This window comes from Ochotona curzoniae, unplaced genomic scaffold, assembly GCF_017591425.1.
Source record: "Ochotona curzoniae isolate NIBS_2020 unplaced genomic scaffold, NIBS_Ocur_1.0 contig_1014, whole genome shotgun sequence".
Lineage (NCBI taxonomy): Eukaryota > Metazoa > Chordata > Mammalia > Lagomorpha > Ochotonidae > Ochotona > Ochotona curzoniae.
In genome coordinates, this window is record NW_024464920.1 from 28,589,333 (window position 1) to 28,612,726 (window position 23,394).

General features: G+C 44.7%; 1 protein-coding gene across 2 annotated transcripts; it reads right to left on the reverse strand.

The window, feature by feature from the left end:
* Positions 1–1,250: 1,250 nt before the first annotated feature.
* YEATS4 (YEATS domain containing 4) lies at positions 1,251–15,658 on the reverse strand. Of its 2 annotated transcripts, XM_040981856.1 has the most exons (7): positions 15,389–15,658; positions 13,651–13,770; positions 11,618–11,684; positions 11,425–11,519; positions 4,423–4,515; positions 4,247–4,334; positions 1,251–1,575 (listed from the first exon to the last, which is right to left on the reverse strand). In XM_040981856.1, the coding sequence occupies exons 1-7, from the start codon at positions 15,437–15,439 to the stop codon at positions 1,406–1,408; spliced, it is 684 nt and encodes a 227-aa protein (XP_040837790.1). In that variant the 5' UTR covers positions 15,440–15,658; the 3' UTR covers positions 1,251–1,405. The 2 variants fall into 2 exon arrangements, with proteins under 2 accessions (XP_040837790.1, XP_040837798.1); XM_040981864.1 differs by lacking the exons at positions 11,425–11,519; positions 11,618–11,684.
* Between the last annotated feature and the right edge of the window lie 7,736 nt (positions 15,659–23,394).

The following is a 23,394-nucleotide window of genomic DNA, read 5'->3' on the forward strand; positions in this document are numbered from 1 at the left end:
CTTGCATTTTCTTCTTACTGACACTGTGCATCTTCTCATATTATTGTCCATTTCTACATCTTTGCTGGAAACACGGTTGTTCAAATTTTCTGCCCACTTTTAAACTGTGCTTTTTATTACTGAGTTATAGGAGTTCTCTGAAACCTCACAGGAAGATTAAAGTCAACACAGAGAAAACAAGCTGCAGAGGGCAAGACTGGGCCCTGACAGATGCTTAACCCTTGTATCCTTGATATGTATGAAGTCAGAACTTCAAGCATGGGCCATGCTGTTGTTGTTTTTACATTATTCATTTCAAAGACTGCCGCAGAGAGACAGGCCTTCCACCTACTGGCTCACTCCCCATGTGGTTGCAGCAGCCAAGCTTTGAACCAGGCTGAAGGTAGGAGACAGGAGCTTCCTCCAGGCCTCCCACGTGGGTAGCAGGAGCCCAAGCATTTCAGCCATCTTCTGGTGATTTTCCTAGGCCAGTGGTAGGGAGCTGGAGCAGAAGTAGATTAGCCAGGAATTAAACTGGCACCCATATGGGATGCCAGCATTGCAGGAGGTGGCATAACCAGCTACACGAGCACCCCACACCTTAGTTTCCTGGAACAACATATCCTTGGGGGTGCAATCCAGCGAGGATGATGGTTCCACATGTCAAGGCTTCTCTAGTACAACAGCATTTTCCCCTGTGTCTTCATCTATTCCTATGTCCTGTGCAATAGCACAGGCCTGGCAGGCACGAGGTAGAAGTTCAGTGATGCCTGGAACAGTGAAGTCCCATTCCAGGGGTCCAGACAAGGAATGTCAGACCATGCAGACCTCTGCCCAACCTCTGAATACTGAACACAATGGCACAATCTTAGAAGATGTGAGGTCGCAACACTATGAAGATATGTTAATTGCATTGAGGGGATGACAGAAAGTCTTCCAAGAAGAAGAAACGCATTAAGAGGCACAAATAGGATCTGTAAAATACATTTATTGAATACATAATGGGCACATCATATACAATATAGGGAAGACTGGGGCAGGTACAAACATGAAGAAATTAAATTATTATCATGAATTCTAACTACTACAGAAGCATATACAAAATCTGTACACATCATACTTTATAATGAAACTCTGATGCCTGTCAAAAGGACAATAACCTACACATAATTACAATAAAAATATTTTTTAAATTGTGCTTAACATCATAGAATTTCCCTAAAATCGGTTGGTAAAATGCCTATACAGCAGATTCTTACCATACACACTTCCTATGGAAGACTGCTTGAGTGCTACAAACACTCGTACTGCACTGCGAGAATCTCATCAACCACACTGCATGTCCTCTGGGAAACGTCACAGCACGTGCAGCAAGTCCTTTTCTCCATCAAGTCCATTTATCTTCACCAAGTTCTCTTCAAACTAGTTAAATGTCTTTTGTCTGATCATCTTCCTCAAGTTTTCGGATTTCATTTTTTAAACAATTTATAGTTTCACGACTTGCTTTTAATCTTTCCTTAAGCTCTGCAATTTCAAAGCTTGTTTTTTTCTTGGCAGCTTCTAATTTTTCTCTAGTTTTCACTTCAAGTTCTGCAACTAAGGAAAACATACTTTTATTGAATCATTTAATCTTACTCACATCTAAAAACAGTCATAAAATTAACGATGGTGGGCCCAGATCGGTAGCCTAGTGGCTAAAGTCCTTGCATCCACCAGGAGCCTCTCTGGGTGCTGGTTTGTGTCTTGGCTGCTTCACTTTCCATCCAGCTCCCTGCTTGTGCCCTGGGAAAGCAGTCGAGGACAGCCCAAAGCCTTGGGACCTTGTATCTGCATGGAAAACTTCAAAGAAAATCCTAGCTCCTGGTTTCAGATCAGGTCAGCTCCAGCCACTGCAGCCATTTGGGGAGTGAACCAGCCAATGGAAGATCTTCCTCTCTGTAAAATCTAACTTTCCAATAAAAATAAATAAATCTTAAAAAAAAAAAAAATCATGGACAGCTCATTATATGCCAGAGCCTGATCATCAGTATTTTTTGTTTGTTTGTTTCTAAATAAAAAGGTGTTTTCTGGGCCAGTGTGATGGCTCATCTACAAGTGCTGGCATCCCACATGGACACTGGCTTGACTGGCTGCTCTACTTCCCAACCAGCTCTCTACTTACGGCCTGACAAAACAGTGGAGAATGGCCTGAGTCCTTGGGTACTCTTCTTCCATGTGGGTGACCCAGAAAAAGCTCCTGACTCAAATTAGTCCAGCTCTAACCACTGCATTCATCTTTCTCTGTCTCTCCACCTCTCTGTTTATTAGTCTGCCTTTCCAATAAAAAATAAACAAACCTTAAAAAAAATTGTATTTTCTTCTGTCAGAGTCCCCTGGTAAAGTTTGAACAACTCATGATATGGGGGATGAAGTAGTAAACGAGTGATTTTTCCATGGACAAGCTAAGTTACTTTCTACAACTAAGACTCGAATTCTGCCCAGAGTCACAGCTTATATTTTGATAAAACACAAAATAAACAAAAACAAACTCAAGGCAATTCAGCTGGTAAGGCAAACTAACTTTATAAAAGTACTCTTCAGATCATATACAGGTAAAACTTATATAATCATAATTATACTATCAAAACAAGCCTTTTCTGTTTTGAAAGAGGTAGCATTAACAAAATTTGAATTCCAGCATTACAATTTATAAGCTGTGACACTCAAGTTATTTCATTTCTCTATGTTCATTTTCTCATTTTAAATAGAAATTATAATGGCAAACACTTCATAATATTTTTTCAGATTTTAAAAGAATTCATGTGTATAAAGCATCCACCACAATGCTACCTGTTACATAAGAAATCCTTCTGAGCTATTATGATAGGATATTAGATAGTATTTAAAACATCCTAGCTGACTACATAATAATTTACTAAAGAAAATGGCATTATTGCAAGATATCTATTGAAACATAACCCCTGAACAGGGAGCGTGAAGAGAAACACCTATGTGAAGCCAACGTTTCCATCTTGTGGACATTTTCAGTAACTGCTGCTGCTAATTTCTAAAGTATAAGAATGCTTCCAAAAGTTCATGGGAGAAAATGAAAAGTCTATTTTGAAGCCAAAAAAATTGGAAATCCATACATATTCATTTTACTTAATTTGAAGGTACTTCAAAAAATTCATGAAAAATGAAGTTAGAAGACATTTATCATATAATTTTTAAAGATTTATTTATTTGCAAGGCACTGCTATAAAGAAAAAAAGAGAAAGGTCTTCCACCAGACTGGGTGCTTCACTAGCAGGAAAGGGTGTATGTATTAGAGTGGGTTCTTAACCCCAGAAAAACAGGAATGGAGTTCCAAACAATGAGAACAGAATTACGTAGACGAAATGACATAGCAGCTATCCATAAAAAAGGGACACTTGAAAAACGTAAAAATAAAATTAAATGTCCAATGCAATAGCATAGTAATTAAATTCCTCGCCTTGCACGAGCCAGGATCCCATATGGTTGCCGGTTCTAATCCCGGGAGCCCTGCTTCCTATCCAGCTCCCTGCTTGTGCCCTGGGAAAGCAGTAGAGGACAATCCAAAGCCTTGGAATCCTGCACCTGTGGGAGAGACCCAGAAGAGCCTCTGGGCTCCTGGCTTTGGATCAGCTAAACTCCGGCCACTGCAGCCACTTGGGGAATGAATCACTGGACAGAAGATTTTCCTCTCTCTCTTCCTCTCTGTATATCTGATTTTTCCAATAAAAATAAATCTTAAAAAAAAAATCTAAACTAAATGTTATATACAGCCCTAACCTGACCTTGCACCCTGTTAACTTCTCCGGCCTCATTGCCCATTCCCCACTCCCTTATTCATTCTATTTCGTTACAGAAGCTTCTTTCCTGGTCTGTAGACATTCCAACTATACTTTCTCCAAGGGCTTACACCTCAGCTCAGTACCTTACCCCTTCTTCAAACACACTTCCTGGCCTCATCTTTAGACCCTTCAACCATTCCCTACCAAAGGTACTTCTGATCCTACTTTATTTTACCCCACATCCAATCACTACTTTACACTTCACTGCTCTATTTAGTTAATACCCGTTTTTCTTTTACTAGGATACAATATAAGGCCCACGATGGCAGGGCTCTTTGTCTAAGCGGGACACTGCTCTATCCCAGCACATGCTCTACTAAAAAACTATTGGACTGTCATACTCAATCCAATCCTTCCACCATTACAGAACATACTGCATCTCAGGAATAAAATTAAGAAAAAGTGGCACTTACATTCTGTTTCATGCTTATAGGCTCCTAGTGTTAGCTGACGAGATGTTGTTAATAATTGTTGCATCATTGCTGTTGGGTCTTGAAATATCTAAGGGAGGAAAACAAAAGCCCAACAATATCAAAGATTCCCAATTTAAAATGCTTTAAAAATTCATATCATTATTAAATCTTCTTACCATTTCATCATAAAATTCTGAAACCACCGTCTTTTTTCCCAGCATTGCATTGGTGTCCGATTGAAACAGTTTTAATAAATGATACAGGGTTACCTGTGAATAGAAAAGAGTCCCATCTTTGTAATGATTTTCACCATAACTGTGAGACAATGTCACTGCTTTAACAGATTTAGAGATTGGAATCCATCAATTTCAGGATCTTATTTTTTATTATAATCCATTGAAGCCAATCATCTAAACTCTCCGCATCTTGCTTTTCCACTGGGTACCACCATTCATCCAATGTACTTACTTCAGTATTTTTTTAAAAAGTAAGCATATTCGGGCCCGGCACGGTGGCGCAAGTGGTTAAGGTCCTCGCCTTGCACGCCCAGGATCCCATATGGGCGCCGGTTCTAATCCCGGCAGCCCCGATTCCCTTCCAGCTCCCTGCCTGTGGCCCGGGGAAAGCAGTCGAGGATGGCCCAAAGCCTTGGGAACCTGCACCCGCGTGGGAGACCCAGAAGAGGCTCCTGGCTTCGGATCGGCATAGTATCGGCCTGTTGCGCTCACTTGGGGAGTGAATCATCGGACGGAAGATCTTCCTCTCTGTCTCTCCTCTCTGTATATCCGCCTTTCCAATGAAAAAATAATAAAAATAAATCTTAAAAAAAAAAAAAGTAAGCATATTCAAGAATCTCTAGATAGTAAATATATGGAAAAAAACCCACAAGATTCAGTACTGGAAATTAAACTTGGAAGTTACTAAGACATAAATTATTTTATTTACACAGTGATATTGAACTGTAATACTTGGTGAAGACTAGTGTTTACCAATTTACTGTGAGAAAAAACAGATTTGATATTTTTCAAAAGAAATATCCAATACTAAAATGTTCTTTGAAGAAAAAGTAGTATCTTTGGAGATCTATAAGAACATTACATAAATGACATTAATAAATTTAAAAAGTTGGTCAGTGGTAATTCATTTTGGCAAGAGCAATGTACCTCCAAGTATTTAAATACAGATGTAGTAAGACATTAAAGCTAAAGTTGTGCAGTATAAAATGTAACAATTCCAGGCCCAGTGTGGTAGCTTAGTGGCTTAAGTCCTCGCCTTACACAGGGATCCCATTATCAGCACCAGTTTTAATTCCAGCAGCTCAGTTTCCCATCCAGCTCCCTGTTTGCGGTCTGGAAAAGTGGAAGAAAGCTCAAGGCCTTGGGAGCCTGCACCCGCATGGGAGACCTGGAAGAAGCTCCTAGTTCCCAGCTTCTGATCAACTCAGCTACGGCCATTATAGCTGCCTGGGGAGTGAATCACCACATGGAAGATCTTCCTCTCTGTCTCTCCTCTTCTCTGTATATCTGACTTTCTAATACATTTTTAAAAATTCAAGTAGTAATTTCAGGGAAATAAAATCTAGCTGGCAAAAGATCAAGCGTTTATGCTGAAGTTACAGAAAACAATTTAGAGACCTCAAAGAATTTTCCAAAACTACCTACATTAATAAGAGAATGCAATTCTCTAAAACACAAAACAGGTAACAAGGGTATACCATGAAAGAAGCCAGAAATTTATAAAAGTCCTTGGAACTGAATTTGAGCAAGTATTATCCACACCCTTTAAGAACAATCCAAACCAACTGGTAGAAATCTCAGACTTCCTTGAACATGGCTCAGCCAGAAGTACTCTATTTAAAAGACAATTTTCAGGTTCAAGATGGTATATTAAACATGTGGAGACAGGGCCCAGATGACTCAATTGGCTTCCCTTGCAAGCACAGGATTTCATATGGGTATCAGTTCATTTCCTGGCTGTTTCACTTTCCATCCAGCTCCTTACTTTTGGTCTGGGAAAGCAGTAGAGGATGGCCCAGAATCTTGGGACCTGCACCCAACACGTGAGACCAAGAAAGGTCCTGGGGTCCTGGCCTCAGATTGGCTGAGCTTCAGTCCCTGCAGTCATTTGGAGGTTGAACTAGGAGATGGAAGAGCTTCCTGTCTCTCCTCTCTGTAAATCTGACTTTCTGATAAAAATGAACAAATCTTTAACCAAAGCCCCAGATGATGTGGCAAATTGCTAGAGCTGAAACCAGAAGAGACAACGTGAAATGGTAATACACCATAACAGAGAACTGCAACCCGAGCAGCAGAGCCTCCTGAGTGGTGCGGCCTACCAGTGTATGATGGAGCCGCAGTGCTGCAAGCCCCCAAAACTGGGACACCAGCAGGTGGTCACGCTTTCTCATCCTCCTTTCTCCATTCCTGCAGATATCTAGAACCTTTCACCCCAATAAATCAAGTATGAAGGAAAAAATTTATTTCTCAGTAATCCTTTCTGAAGAAATTATTCCAGCAAAATGGAAAAAAACAAAAAGGATCATCTGTCATTATCATGAATTGTCAGATAGTATCCAAAGCTTGAAAACTCAAAATTAAGAGTTTAAACATGAGATACATAAGAGCAATTTCTAGAATTATACAGTAACTGTTAAAAAGTGATTCTCAGAGGGCTGGTGCAATGGTTCAACTGACTAATCCTCCACCTGCAAGCACTGGTATCCTGTATGAGCCCTGGTTTGTGTTCCAGCTATTCCACTTCCCAATCAGCCTTCTGCTTATGGTCTGGGAAATCAGCAAAGAATAGTCCAAGTCCTTGGGACCTTGCACATGTACAGGGGATCCAGAAGAAGCTTCTGGCTCCTGGCTTCATATCAGCTAAATTCCGGCTGTTGCAGTCAAGCTCTGGCCATTGCAGCCATTTGGGAGGTGAACCAGCAGACTGAAGATTTTTTTCTCTCTCTGTATATCTGCCCTTACAATTAAAAAAAAAAAAAAAAAGTGGTTTTCTGGAGTACCCACACCATGCTGCGGGTGGGCAGGAGGCCTTGGTGTCAACAAGCAGCCCATTCTTTCATGCCCTAATGGCCTCAGATACATCAGGATCTCCAGTCTCAGGGGGACCAGAGCCCAGGGTGCGCATCCTGGCTTCGGTACATATGTTGCATATCAGGAAACCTCTGCTGACTTCAGACCAAGGGAAAGAACATACCCACATGCAAAGGTAAGTCTGCCTACTCCTGTGAATGAACTGAAGGCCTCCTCAAATACCTCTTCTAAAGCAAAGTAAGTAAAGCCTTTGCTCTCACCATATCAAGGCCGTTGTACACTAAGGCAGATGTGTTTTTTTCTACCTCTTCTGATCCTCTTTGGAGGCTGCTATTGGTAGAATTCCTTAGTGAGTTTTTTTTTTTTTTTTAATATGTAATAACAGAAGATATCAGTAGATAACATGAATCTAATTCTAAAATCTTGATCTATTACTTCAAGTAATTCGGCCTACACTCAAGCCAACTTTTAAGTCTGTGGACACCGTCTAAACAGTCATGGACAATCCACAGGCACTAACAGAACCAGGAGGAGGCTGTGTGTGCAGTGGTTAGTGCTGCCTCTGCTCTAACAGTACCATCTTACTGAAAGGGGCATTACAAGTAGACAGTTTTACAATCTGCATAGAGACAATCTATCATCACCCACTAATTGGGAAATAATAAAATACAATTTTCCTACTTAAAGAGCACTCTACCATAATTTGTTTCTTTCCAATTTTGCTCATGCTGATTGATTAAACTGACAGTTTCAGAAGCCTATAACTTCTCAGTCACAATTACAATGCAAGGGACACAGCCACTGTCACTGCCTGGAAACTTTCTGGCTCGTGAGATGGGCCATTAGATCCTGGGACAGACAAAGCCTACACTTCTAATCAGCAGCAACCCTTACGATTAAAGGTGAGAAATCCGTGGTGGGGGGTGGGGAGAGAATGAAGCAGTGGAGGGAAGCTAGCTAGGGTCATGAGTTGTTAGGTGACATCTCTCCCACACCATGTAATATCACTTGCCTACCTGTCAACTAAATAACTCCTTCCCCAGAATTTACTTTTTGCCACACGGGACCTGAGGATGGCAGCATGCACCCCTCTGCAGGCTTACAGGAAGCCTGGCCACGGGGAGGGGCTCTCTCTCTCTCTCCACGTGGATAGAGGATGCATGGGAGAAGCATTTCTCTCTCAACTTTCCCCTCTTGACCTGCTCTATCCTGAACATGGCCCACATGTTGTCTGTGACTTTCTCACCTTTTAAATTTTACACATACATTTTTAAGAGGTTTTACCTGGGAAAGAGGTAAGAGATGGGGAAAGATGCTTTTGCAAATTTACACTGTGTTGCCCAGAGAGATATGCTGAAGTCCTGAATCCTAGTAGCTAAGGATGCCATCCTATTTGAGAACAGTCTTTGCAGATATAACTAAGATGATGTTACCAGGATGGGCCCCAATCTAGTGACTGGTACCCTATAAGACAGGGAGTGAAGATCGATCCCAGGACAACAGAGGCAGAGACTGGAATTACGCTGACAAAAGCCAAGGATCAGGAACTGGAAGAGGAAAGAAAAAGATCCTTCCTTAAGGCTCTGAGAAGAACAAGGAGACTCCTGGCCTCCAAGAACGTGCAAATGTCTATTGCTTTAAGCCCCCTCCTCCATTTGTGGTACTAGGAGATCTGCCTAACTTTCTTAAATCTTCTTTTAAACCATGTGGATGTTTCTCTAACTAGAAAAAATTTCTTCTACACCTATATCATAAAACTGCCTACCTAATTTATTATTTAGATTTCCATAGGCATTCATGCAAATATAAGCAACAAATAATTTCAAGACAGATGCTTCCGATTTTTAGTAGTATATGAAAATTCTTAGAGCAATAAAACTGCCTATACTAGAAATCCCCATTTCCAAGAATGAAAACCCAATTTGAGTACTTTACTTTCAGAAAACTTATAGTGGCATTCCCCCATACTAAAAACATGCAAGCCTAACAGGCTCCCACTTGAGAAACTACCTAGATGAATTTAATTCCTACATAGAAGAGCAACACTGACATCAGAGGGTCCTAATTCTCACCACATCAAAATCACCTAAAGTGCTGATCCCTTTCCAAGCCCTGCTCAATCAGCCTCTCCAGCAGGTGAGGCCTCATGGCCCGAGTGTCTAAAAGAAACCACCTGGGGTATTTCTCACCTAGGAGTAACTTCTCTACACCACTGGCCCAGAGGATAGTCAACTCCTTTAAAACAATAAAAACAGCCTTAAAAATAAGATAAATACATAAGCTGGGGGCCCTGTGCCATAGCACAGCGACTAAAGTCCTCGCCTCAAACATGCTGGGATCTCATATGGATGCAGGTTCTAATCCCAGTGGCCCCGTTTTCGATCCAGCTCCCTGCCTGTGGCCTAGGAAAGCAACAAGGACGGCCCAAAGCCTTGGGACCCTGTACCCATGTGGGAGACCCAGAAGAAGTTCCTGGCTCCTGTTTTGGATTGGCTCAGCTACAACTGTTGCGGCCGCTTGGGGAGAGAACCATTGGACGGAAGATCTTCCTCTCTGCCTCTCCTGCTCTCTGTATATCTGACTTTCCAATAAAAATAAATAAATCTTTAATAAAAAAAAAGCTGGGCCCGGCGCGGTGGCGCAGTGGTTAAGGTCCTTGCCTTGCACCCCCGGGATCCCATATGGGCGCCGGTTCTATCCTGGCGGCCCCGCTTCCCTTCCGGCTCCCTGCCTGTGGCCCGGGAAGGCAGTCGAGAACGGCCCAAAGCTTTGGGACCCTGCACCCGCGTGGGAGACCTAGAAGAGGCTCCTGGCTTCGGATCGGCATAGCATTGGCCGTTGCTCTCACTTGGGGAGTGAATCATCGGATGGAAGATGTTCCTCTCTGTCTCTCCTCTCTGTATATCCTCCTTTCCAACAAAAAAAATAATAAAAATAAATCTTTAAAAAAAAAGCTGATTCTACTAACATAAAACTTTTTTTTTTAAAGATTTATTTATACTTATTAGAAAGATCTACAGAGAGGAGAGACAGAGAGGAAGATCTCCCATCTGATGGTTCACTCCCCAAGTGAGCAGAACAGCTGGAACTGAGCCAATCCAAAGCCAAGAGCTCTTCTGGGTCTCCCACATGGGTGCAGGGTCCCAAGAATTTGGGCCATCCTCAACTGCTTTCCCAGGCCACAAGCAGGGAGCTGGATGGGAAGCAGGGCCGCTGGGATTAGAACCAGTGCTTATATGGGATCCTGGCTTGTGCAAGGCAAGGACTTTAACCACTATGCTATCACACCTAGCCCTAACATAAAACTTAATAGCAACAGAACTTCAAGTCCCAAAACTGGTTAACCCCAAGTCACACATATGTGCAATGAGACAGCAATAAACTGATTTGTAACTACATGTTTTATAAAAGTCAAACTTCTCAATTTTGGTCAAAATAAAAGGTACCTGAAGGTGTATTTGGTCTGAAAGCCACAGTTGGTTAAACTGAGTGCTTTTGTGCACGCACTGCTCTGAGCCTTACAATCCTCATCACCGAAAGCAGAATTTCCTCAACCTCATCAAGCTGCTGAGGGATCAAAATTTTAGAAGAATTTTGCACTGTCAGGCAACAACCTGACAACAGATTACAGCTGAAAATCCAATGGTTATATGTAAGCATGCACAGACACACCGAGGTTATAAATCAACACACACACATGCATACACACATCCACATCCACACAACACTGCCAGGACTGATGGTAATTTGAAAAAGCAAGAGACTGTTTCTAAAGGCTTAATCATAAAAACTGGATACTCCCATTTCAAACAGCATATGGACTCAACTTGTTCAGTACTAGCAGTGAAATGACACTAATGAAATTTGAATGTTTTTCTGTAGTAATCATCTGATTTCCATGGTTTCTTTCCAAAGCAATTATATCCTTTCTTTCTAGGCTTGAAAAAAAAGAGGGGGTGAGGGTAGTTTGGAAGGCACTTCACTTAACAAATGGAAAACTGAACTCATGGCAAAGCATACCATAATATAAGATTATATAAAGTACATCTAAACATGACCTATAACTATACATTGCATATTACTACATTTTGCATTTACTAGAAATCTTTATTTGCAAAAATTATTACTCACAGGTCTTTCATTAGGGTCAATAAAAAATATTTTGATGATTATTTCAAATTCACCCCATCCTGTTTCAGTAATTTCATACGGAGGCTTAGTAACAACTAGAGAGAGGAAAAAAATAAAACAACTGTAAATCACTGATTTATTTTTTGGATCTTTTCAACTTTATATACTATGAATCAAAAAGACTGTACTGTACCTCTTAAAGGATTGCCATAGCTTTCATGCAATTTAAACTGGATTTTCTTCACATATGCTGACATATCCTAAAACAAAGAAATTTGTTCTATCATGTACCAAAGAAAATTATGAAGGAAATACATTAAATTAAAATGGAAATACCTTAGCATATTACCTAATTTATAAAACTGCTTAGTAACAGATGCATTTGTTTATTTTTTTGAAAGGCATAGTTACGCAGAGAGGGAAAGTCAGGGACAGGAAAAAAAGATCCTCCAGTATTTTGAACTGGCTGCAATGGTTGCAGCTGAACCAACCCAAAGCCAGGAGCTTCCTCTGGGTCCCCTATATGGGTGCAAGGTTCCAAAGCCTTGAGCTATCTTCAACTGCTTTCCGAGTCCACAAGCAGGTAGCTGAAAGGGAAGTGGAGCAGCTGGGACATGAACCAGCACCCATATGGGATGCTAGCACCACAGGTGGCAGAACAGCCTGCTATGCCACTGTGCCAGCTCTACCCTATTTCTCTATTACCTTTATCTATTCATTGGTTGTAATATTTGCTTTGCCCCATTGACCATTATGAATGCTGCTATGAACATTCATGTACAAATTTTGTGTGGATATTGGAGACTGGTTCATTTATCTGTTTTATTTTTTGTTTACTTGAATGGCAGACAGATAGCTCCACCCAATGGCTCACGCTGCAAAAGCCTTCAACAGCCAGGACTTGGCTGAGTCAGACCAAAGCCACGAACTAGTAACTCCATAACTCCATGTGACTCTCTTACATGGACAGGAAGAACTCAACTACTCCACCAACACCCGCTACCTCCCAAGGTACAGTCTTGGTAGGAAGTTGGATGGGAAGCAGACGGAGAATTTCAACCCAGGAACTCTGATAAGAGATGCGGATATCCCTAGATTTAATTCACATAACAGATTTTTCACATTCTCTGGTGGTCTTATAATCACATGATCTGCTAGCCCTGAAATGCCTGCTTAAATCCTGTCACTTTCAGGTGTGATGTTTAGCTTCTCACTTAAGGTAGCACTGCTGTTCCTGAAACATTTAATCCAATATATGTTAACGTGAGATGTAACAGATGGAAGGTATACCTGTAGTTGCATTTATAGCATGCTCATTCTTGTTCATTTTAATTAGAAGACATCTCTGGGAAACTTATATCTACTAACAATTACATGAAAATGGCAATTCTTAGTCTTTTAACCTTTTCTGCCAAAATTTCTATAAATGGCTAATTTTACTCTCAGAAAATTACTATGTGAATAGTAGAATTCTGCTCTGTAGCTCACATCACTCCTCTGCATTCACCCTGCCCTGGCCAGCCTCTAGCGGACACCAGGTAAAGGAAGTACCCCCAATGTTGAACTGTGAACCTCTAAACTGTAAGCCAGAATAAACCATTTCCTGAGGCACAGCAGCCTAAGTGGTTACCTGGAAAGCCAGCAATCAATACTGGAGAGTCAGTATGAGGCCAGCTGCTTCACTTTCAATCCAGCATCCTGCCAATGCATCCTGGCAAGCATATGACTCCAGTGCCTGGGCTCCCAGCACTGGCCTAGCCCAGCCCTGGCTATTGTGGACATTTGGGGAGTAAACCAGTGGATACTTGCCTTTCAAGTAGAGGAAAACAAACATTTTTTAATGAAAAAAAAATCTTCAAGCAAAACAAATTATAGCTTCGAAAAGTTATAAGAGGGCACAGCTTGAAAGACTAGTGGCTAAAGTCCTCACCAGGATCTCATGTGGGCGCAGTCCCAGCAGTCCCGCTTCCCATCCAGCTCCCTGCTTGTGGCCTGGGAAAGCAACAAGGACGGCCCAAAGCCTTGGGACCTTGCACCCGCGTGGGTGACCTGGAAGAAGCTCCAGGATCCTGGCTTTGGATTGGCTCAGCTCCAGCCATTGTGGTCACTTGGGGAGTGAACCATTGGACAGAAGATCTTGCTCTCTGTCTCTCCTCCTCTCCTTATATCTCACTTTGCAATAAAAACAAATCTTTAAAAAAAATTACAGGAGAAACGAGTGCCTACCTCATTTCTGTATGGCTTTACATACACTGTCCACTGATGTGTGTGCCCATCTTCTTCTCGTTTCTTTCCAAAATATCGAGCCACGTTACCATAAACTATCGGTTTAACAATAGTTACTCCCTAAAAGAAAAACAATTTAAAAATCATTAAGTATTGTATCATTACCTACATACAAAGTACAAGAACTGTAAAAGCTTATTAAATAACAGCAGGGGAACAATCCAGAGTTGATCTAAATGGATTTCTCTTACTCATTTCAGGCAGTTACCCTCATTTCATATTAACATCAGATTAACTTCCTACTTTGAAAGCGTTTCCATGTAAATTACCATGAAAAGCATTTGGACAGTTCCGTTAGAAGAAACACACAAGGCCCTGGGCTTTAGCCCAGGCACCAGAGGCTGTGCCTGGCAGCCCCTTCCCGGCCACACCCTCCATCTGCAGGCAGTGTTGTCACCAGAGTGTGGCACACACATCAAAGGCTCTGTGAGAGGATTCAGGTAGAATAAAGGCAAATTTTTTTACTCTACTATTACGTGAGTTTTTATTTTTTAGCCAGTAAAACATAAACTAGAAGTTCAAATACACAATTTGAAGAAAAAATATTAACAGAGAAGTAATTTTGAGAAAATTTGATCGACTCCAAGATGAGTGTTAGGATGAAAGTTACAGTAAGATTCAGACACAGCAAAATGGAAGAGCGATGCTTGTACAAGGGCAGCCCTGCCTAGGCACCAGCTGATGGCAAGCCTGGTCCATTTGTGTGCTGCCATGGATCTGCTTCTCTCTTCACCTTTAACAGGTATAAAGGCAGTGAGTGTTGAGAGAGTCTGATAGAGGGTTTAAAACTTCAACCTGAAAACACTGACCATTCCACATGAAGATAAGGCCAGCTGCTCAACGGTAGGAATGGATATGAAGGACAAAGAGCAGGATTCACCGCATGGAAAACACAACCAACAAAATCAGTAAGACACAAGGAAAAGCAAACAAAAAGGAAAAACGTAATTGTGGCTGCAAAATTAACAATGAGATCTAATACCAAAATCTCAGTCAGTTCAAAAAGGAAGGCTGAAACTTAATCCAAGCAAGCGCTCCTGACGACAGGGTCTCGGGTACAAGGCTGAGAGCACACCACTGCCGGGGCGTGGCAGCAGTCCAGGAGGAAAGGGCTCCCCGAGGGGGGTCCCTGCAAGAAATGCATCTAAATGGGAAAAAGATGCCTGGAGGGACACGATCGTCAGCAGGGGGGGGCAATAAGTCCCCTAACGTTGATGTCTTTACATGGCTCTCTTTCGGTGAAAAAGCATTTGAGAACTGTACACTTAACTTTTCAAGGCAGTCTGCACTGAAACGTACTTTCAGAATGGAACGTAATTACAATGGGAGCCCTCTGTGCTTGCCTTTATATAAATAACAATCAGAAAGAGGTAAAAACGTGTGTCTGAGGGGCCGGCTGGTCCTACCTTGAAAAGGTACGCGCAAAGTGGGACAGACAGTAGCGCGCTCGGCGACCACGCACCCCTGTGTTTGGCACCCCCTTTTTACCCGGGTCCCGGGCCAGCGCCCCCACTCGCGGTGGGCGGGGGCGGTGACGCGCAGGGGCCGGGGACCAATGGCCTGGGCCGCCGCACCGCGAGCCCTGGAAACCATGGTTCAAATCCCAGGAGGGAAGGCGCCAAAGGGAGCCAGGCAGGTCCTCCCCGCGCCGGGAGGAGCGGTGCGGGCCGACACTGACCTTCACTCTTCCGCCGGAGTCAGGCCCAAATTCGGCCATTCTCTTGAACATATTGTCCCACGGAAGAAGCCGCCGCTGCCCACGGGAAAGAGATTGGGGCCGGCGGGGTCGCCGCTCCCCTCAGAGGGCCCGCTCCTCTCGCGTGGACGCAGGAGGAGGCTGTCCGGCTGAGGGAAGGCGAGTCACAGGGCCTCTCGGCGCTCGGTAACCGCCAACTCCCTCACGCGGGGGACGCTACCGAAGGCCATTCAGCCCCGCGCCGCGGCTGGAGGGAGAGAGCGGAAGGAGGGACGGCGGCGCAGTGCGCAGGCGCGGCGGGGTGGCGCGCGCACGCCGTGCACGCCGCGCACGCGCCCGGTCGTCACCCTGACCACGGCGGAGGCGCGCTGCGGCAGTTGCTTAAGAGAACAAAGAAAACTGGAAGCAAGGCAGGTTTCAGAAAGTTTGTCGGGATTTGAGTTTCTACACGGAACGAGTCTGCCAGGCACGAAGAAGAACACAGATCCGCGTCAAGGCCTGTCTCGGGTAACAGAACAGCGCGACCTGAGAGCCGATCCCACACAAACCTCGGTTGTGGAGATTCTGGGAATCGGGTTGGCCTCCGATCGGATCGCTCCATAGCAACATTAGGATCGAGGGAACAGTTAAGTCCCACCCTCACAGTCCTAAAAGAGGACTACTTCCGATTCAGTTGTCAATGCCCAGACATTCGCCAAGTTTCGGACGTGCAAAATCTAAGAAGTGTCTCTCAGGCACCCTGTTCTCAGGAAGCCGGGGCGTGATCCACCAGCGTGAGGGGAAGGAGAATATCGTGAAACACAAAACCCGTAGGGAAAGTGATGGAATCCTAAGGTGCTACTGAACCTAGCTACTTAGCGGTGCAGCCAGCAGTCTGCCCAGGTTAGATTTCGTTCCAGTCAGAAATCTCTGGAAGATACTGTGTCAGAAGGATGGATTTAACAGCATTCCAGCTGTATCTGAATCTGGAGAGGAGATCAACATAGTCACATGCCTCCTCCTAGTTAGTGACCCCTACATGTATTTATTTGGAAGGCAGAGTTAGAGAGATCTTCATCTAACTCCCCAAATGGTTGCAACAGCAGAACTTAGTTGATCCAAAGTCAGAAGTCAGGAGCTTCACTCGGGTCTGCTGTATGGGTACAGTGGCCCAAGCACTGGGATGGTCTTCCACTGCTTTCCCATGTTCATAAGCAGGGAGCTGTGTCAGAAGTGGAGCAGCTGGGACTCCAGCCAGCGCCTATATGGGATACCAGCAACCCAGGAGGCAGCTTTCCCCACTACACCACAGACTGGCCCCCTAGTTGGTGACTGTTAAGAAAATACTTTTTAAATGGTTTGGCAAAGTAGAAGTGCAAAGAAATGTGCTCAGTGTTTACTTATAATTAGTACCCTATGAATATTGTCATAGCAATACAAGGATAATTTCTTTCAAAAATTATCATTGATAATGATTTTTATTCTGGCCTTAGAAAATGAAGTATTGGAGCTTGATTACATTGGAAGTAATTTATGTAGTTGAGCATTCCTCAAAAACACGTGAATTTTCCAACTAACATTGCTGTCCTTTAAAATATTTTTTTTTTTAAAAAATGTGTTTATTTGACGACAGTCATAGAGAGGGAGAGACATCTTCCATCCACTCATTCTCTCCTACAACAGACGGGGCTGGGCCAGGTGGTAGCCAGCAGCTACTTCTGCTTTCCCATCTCTGTACCCTGGACCCAAGCACTTGGGCCTTCTTGTATGGCATTCCCCTGTGCATTAGCAGGGAGCTGCATTGGAAGTGGTGCAGCTGGGACTCTAATCAGCGAAGCAGGTGGCGATTCAACCTGCCTCCCACAAAACTGGTCCCCAGCCTTTCTTCTGCTGTTCGTCTTTGTTGATCTTTGTCTGTGGTTGAACTATATTAGCAGCTATTACATAAATACTGTCATTTTAATTCTTGGTTGCCACTCTCCCAAGTTTCATTACTCTATTCTGAACAATTCTTGCACACCTTAGGGTATACTGGTACAAATAAGCGCACAGTCTTTCTGAGTTAGTATCAGAATGGTTTGTGAGTTTTTTAATATTATTTTGAATTTTGATGATTTTTACATAGTTGATTAGGGTAATAAGAGTCAAGGGCTACAGGAAGGTGGGTGAGATCATTATTTCCACGTTCTCTCTCTCTTTTTTCCTTCCTGTGTCATCTGGGAGAAGGGAAGAAATAAAGAGAGAAGCCACATCCTGGGGTGGACAGCCACCCCAAGGTCCCTGATGAGGGTCCCTGATGTGGGGTATGCTCTGTGGGTTCTGCTCAAGAGGCTTTGATAGTTCAACAGTTCTGAATTACTGCCGATCTTGCCACTCCAAGCACGATGAAATCTCTCCACAATCCACTGATTGACATAGTCCACCATAAGAGTCTCCGTTTGCCCAGATATTCACTTCCAACTCTTGACTGGAATAGTTGATAAATCTGTTCTGTCCTCCGTCCTCTGTTGTGGTATCAGATGCCCTCTGCAGACTCCAATATACAGCCATATTCTCCTTGTGCACCTGGATATGGTGTCCACTGCTCCATCTAAGGCACTGAAGAGGCTCAGCTCTTACATATGCGCTCCACAGTCAGACCATGGAACCTGCAATTCTTTCATGGTTGAGGTTCTGAGTCTGGCAGTTCAGTTGCAGGGATCCCTATAGAAACTTCATCTGAGGCAACCCCCAGATCTGATTCTTGTGTGTGCTTGCCAATACAGAGTCTGGCACAGTCCTTAATTCCAAACAGCTATTCATATGCTGGTGGTTGCAATTGCTGGGTTGGCTCTGCCTCCAACCCTGTCTTCTACACAAACCAATGAGTGTTACAGCCCAGCCCAATCCTTCCCACCACACACTCGGCCCTCACGTACACCAGTGAGAGCTGCAGCCTAGTCAGAGTGACCCTCAGTAGCCCCTACCAGGCCCACCTCCTACCCTGGTCCCAATGCTTGCCAATATGTACAGCAGACTGGTCCAGTCTGTCCCACATCCCGTTCAGCTCTCATACATGTCAAAGGGCATTAAAGCCTAGTTCAACCCAACCAGCCCCACTCTCCAGCCCACACACATGCCTGCCAGTTCCACTCTCTGTCTAGCTGTGCCTGCCCCAGTCCTGGTTCTCATGCTTACCAAATGGAGCAGCAATCCAAAAGGAAAGTGCCCACTATTTCCCTACTAAGCCCACTCCCACTCCAGTTCAAGCACTCTCCAAGTGGTTCTGGAGTTTAACTTGACAGAATTTTGCCCCTGTGCCAGTACCTGCCAACTGATGTTGAGGCAAAGCCCAACCAACCCACACCCATTCTGACTTATACATGCACCAGTAGGAACAAACAGCCTGGCTTTCCCTTGATCCAGCTTATATGCAGACCCACAAATGTTATAGCCCTGCCCTGCCTCGTCTGCCCCATCCCAACTCATACTCTCCAGTGGGAGTGGTGGTCTATCAAGGGAGCCCCACACAGCCCCTTTCAGGCTTCACCTCTCCCCTGCGAAATCTCACGTGTGCTGGTTGGGTGCTGCGGCCCAATCTAGCATGGCCCGCCTCACCTTGGCATTTGCCAGTGGGTGTTGTAGCCTGGCCAGGTACAGCCCACCCCCAATTCCAGTTCATGCTGGTGGGGACTACAGCCTAGCCCAGCCCTGCAAGCCCCGAGTCCTGGCTCTCATGTGAACTGGCTTGTGTTGTGGTCCAGCCTGGCCTGACCAACACTCAATTCTGGTGCTTGGATTCGCCAGCAGGTGATATGAACTGGCCCAGCCTGGTTCGCCCCCTACTTGCACCAAATATTTGCTGGTAGATACCATTACCTGGCCTGGTCTTGGCTGCTGCCTGTTTTGATTCTTATGCTCACCTGCAGGAACTGTGTGCTGACAGAGGAGTTCCCCAAGCTCCTCCATCAGAACTTCTCCCAATGCCAGAAGTTAGTTCATGGACACCAGTTAGTTCATGGACCAGCCCTACGAAGTTCACCTCCTGTCCTAGCACGAACAGTGGCCTTTCCTGACTGGCCTTCGCACATTCTGGTTTTTACTGTTGTGTGTTACAGCCCAGCCAAGCCTGGTCACACGTGGATCAGCAGGAGCAGAGACCTAGCCTAGCCCATTCTGCACCTACGCTGGTTCCTAGAGCACCAGTGGATGTTGGAATCTAGCCTAATCTGGCGCACCCCAGACCCAGTCCACACTTGCGCTGAGGGACACTGCAGCTATGTCCAGACCAGACAGCAGTCCCCACTCTGGCCTTTGCATTCACCAGTGAAAACCACAACCCAGCCAGGGTGTTCCTTGGTTCCCCAATGAGGGCTGTTCCCAGCCCTAGATCGTGTGCATGTCAGTGGTTGCTCTGACCTCGCTTGGCCTAATCCCTCATCTGTCTTGGCCTTTGCCTTCAAATGCTGTAGCCAGACCTGACCCAGCCTGCCCCTAGTACCAACTCTGGCTGGCGGGTGCTGGAACCTGGCCCTGCTCAGTCTGCTCCCGTCCCTGGCTCCTGAAAACCAGCAGGTATGACAGTGTTCCTGCCTGTTTTCTGCACTTGCCAGTGAGCTAAGGTTTGCTCAGCTCTGACCGGTCTGCCCCTTTCCAAAACCAACCCACACATCTGCCAACAGTTGGAGCTACCTTGCCCAGCTTGCCCAACCTCCAGGTCTGGACCACATGCTCACCAGCTGGAGCTGTGACCTACTATAGGAGTTACCCGCATTCCCCGACTAAGCCCATTCCCAGATTCAGATATTGCACATGCCAGCGGATGCTAAGCTCTTTCCTGGCATACCCGCCCCTCCATCTTTGCCTTGCATGAGCTGGTGAATGTTGATACCTGGTCCACCTCACTCCCTGTTTTAGGATGCACGTGCGGGTGCTATTTTCAGTCCCTGTACCTGTGAGTGTTGACAGGTTCCATTGTCACATCCAGTTCAGCTCATCACCGCAGGGTTCGGCCCACATATCCCTCACAGAATATAATCCCAGACCTGGTTCTCTTACGTGCTGGTTAGGGTCATGGCCCTGCCTAATGTGACCTGTCTCCTATTCTGACAGTCAGGTACTGGGATCTAACCCTGCTAGATAGGCCCCCAGCCCTAGCTTTAGCGTGGACTGGCATGTGGTGGTCAGCAATGTTCCATGCTAACAGTCCCAACTCAGGACTCCCATGTGGACTGATGTATCAGTCTGACCCATACAAATCTTTCAGTCTCTCCCCTCCAAATCACAAGGCCTCAGCCCCTCGCTTACCTGCAAGTACAGTGGCCCTGTTATTGGGAGTCTCAGGGTTCATTCTTCATCTACCGTTACAGTGGCCTTATCCATGGATGTCCTTAGGCAGTAATTCCACACCCTCCAGACCCCAGAGCTCTCTGCCAGGCAGCTGGCACGCCCACAAGCTCAGGATTTGCCCTCCACTTGGCAGCAATGAGCCCAAAGCATTGAGCCCAACCTGGTTCAGGTCCCCCCAGCAGCCGCCACATTGCTAAGGAGGTCAGTCCATCCAAGCCCCAAGGTCAAACTCTGGTTCCTGAATCTTGAAGCCTATGTGTACACCAGTATGGAAGCCCTCTGCTACCCTCCGATGGCTAACCTATGAATTACACTTAGGTAACAGGAGTTGGATTTCCAGAAGTCATTGCAAATCATATGGGTTAAAGAACACAAATTTTAGCATGCTCAAGATAGAAGGAATATACTAGATAATCAGCAGTGTACTCATTCAATCAACTTGTATTCATTCCAATCATTGTTCTATGCTTCTAGTCTGTGGTGGGATTCCATTATTTGGAGATTGATATATTTTAAGGATGTTAAGTTTTTTTTTTTTAAGTTATTTATTTATTGGAAAGTCAGATATACAGAGAGGAGGCAGGCCCTTCCATTAAATTTTGAAAGTACTTTTGCACAAGGTATGCATTGGAAAGCCTTTAATTATAATGTTTATTTTACAACATGCATAACTCCGTGTGATTCTGTTTGAAGGGGAACAATAGCAACGTGACTTTGTAACTCCCTGAAGCTGAGAAAGAGACAAGATGAGCAGAGGAAAATTCCAGTGGAAAATTCCAGTTACACTCCACAGCCGCTGAGCACAGGGAGTGAGATCCTGATTTTGACCATGATGTCTGCACGCCACTCTATTGAGGAAGGCTCAACAAACAGTGAAAAGTCTAGGACACCGTCAAATATGACCACACACTTCAAATCCTTTGGGGGAGAGGAGGAATACTGTCACAACAGATAAAAGGGCCTGGGGATGGCTGGTGGGGAGTGTTGTGCTCAACTGGCCTCTGGGCGTGGCGGCCACGTGCAGCTGCCCCGCCATGCGAGCTTCCTCACCCGCTGAGCCGTGTCAGTTTAGATGCAACCGGTTTTATTCTGAGAGGCTAAGGGAAGAATACTAAGAAATTACTTCTCAACAGTCCGTATATCGCTGGGGTGAAACTTTTTCTTCATCCTACCCCATTCGGCAGCAAGGAAAGCATTTTGTCTCTCGTGTACATTGGACGCTCTGAAATCACTACGAGGGAGAGTCTGCTTCGCAGCAGACACTGTCGGAGAAAGCATGCCCAGTAATTTTTTACACAGCAGTTCTACGATTGAAAATATATCATAAAGAAATACGAAGACACATGTTCGTATGCACAAAGCTGTTCACAGCAATCCACCGAGGCAAAAAATGGAAACAACTGAAGGACTTACTAGTGGGAAGTGGGTCAATACATTATAGAATATTCATAGGATGGACTGCTACCTGTCCTTTAAAGTGACAATAGAGATTTGTATTTCTGGGTATGGACATAATTTGTGTGAAAAGAAGCAAGTCGTAAGGCAGTCTGTAAAATAAGATTTAACTTTGGTAAAAAGTTTCATTGCTCACATGTGCATATGGGCACCTATGTACAACCTGTTATTCTGTGTATCTTACATGATGTATGTGCACTCTGGAAGAACATATCGCAAGACTTACAATGGCCAAACCTTCCATCAGATGAAAGATATCTGTCTCTCCTCTCTATAACTCTATCTTTCAAATAAAAATAAGTGAGTCTTTTGGGCCCGGCTCTGTGGCCTAGCAGCTAAAGTCCTCACCTTGAACGTTCTGGGATCCCATATGTGCACCGGTTCTAATCCCAGCAGCTCCACTTCCCATCCAGGTCCCTGCTTGTGGCCTGAGAAAGCAGTGGAGGAAGGTCCAAAGCCTTGGGACCCTGCACCTGCATGGGAGACCTGAAGGAAGTTCCTGGCTCCTGGCTTCAGATCGGCATAGCACTGGCCGTTGCGGCCACTTGGAGAGTGAATCATTGGATGGAAGGTCTTCCTCTCTGTCTCTCCTCCTCTCTGCATATCTGCCTTTCCAATTAAAATAAATAAATCTTTCTTAAAAAATAAGCTGAGTCTTTTTAAAAATTGGGAAAGGTGCTTGGAGCAACAATATGCCATGTCAGAGTGCCTGGCTCAAGTTCCAGTTTCTCTGTGATTTTGAGCCAGTTTCCTGCTGCTGTGGGCTGAGCAGGCAGACAGGTCGTGAGGATGAGCTGGAGGGACCTACAAGCCACCACCCCCTGTGCCCATGTGTAAGTCTGTTCTTCTTGTCCATCTGCTTCATCTCGGCCTTAGAAGGAAGATGCCTTGAACTCCATGTGGAATCTGTGCAGGTGCCATGTAAATTCCCAGGGAACTTCACACCTGGAGAAACACAGCCCTGAGACCATAAACGAGACCAACAATTGGGAAGGGATCTCTTCCACTCTAAACCATGGCTGGAGGAACAGCCAGGTGCCCTCTCTGTCTCCCACCACTTCTCCTTTTGGGCAAATTTTCTGGCCCACAGCTAGGTCATGGTGAGTGTTTCTTGTGTGTGTGTGTGTGTGTGTGTGTGTGTGTGTGTGTGTGTGTGTGTGTGTATTTGCATTCTCACCTTTTGGAAAAATGGATCTCATTTGTATCAGCACTTAAAACACATAGCG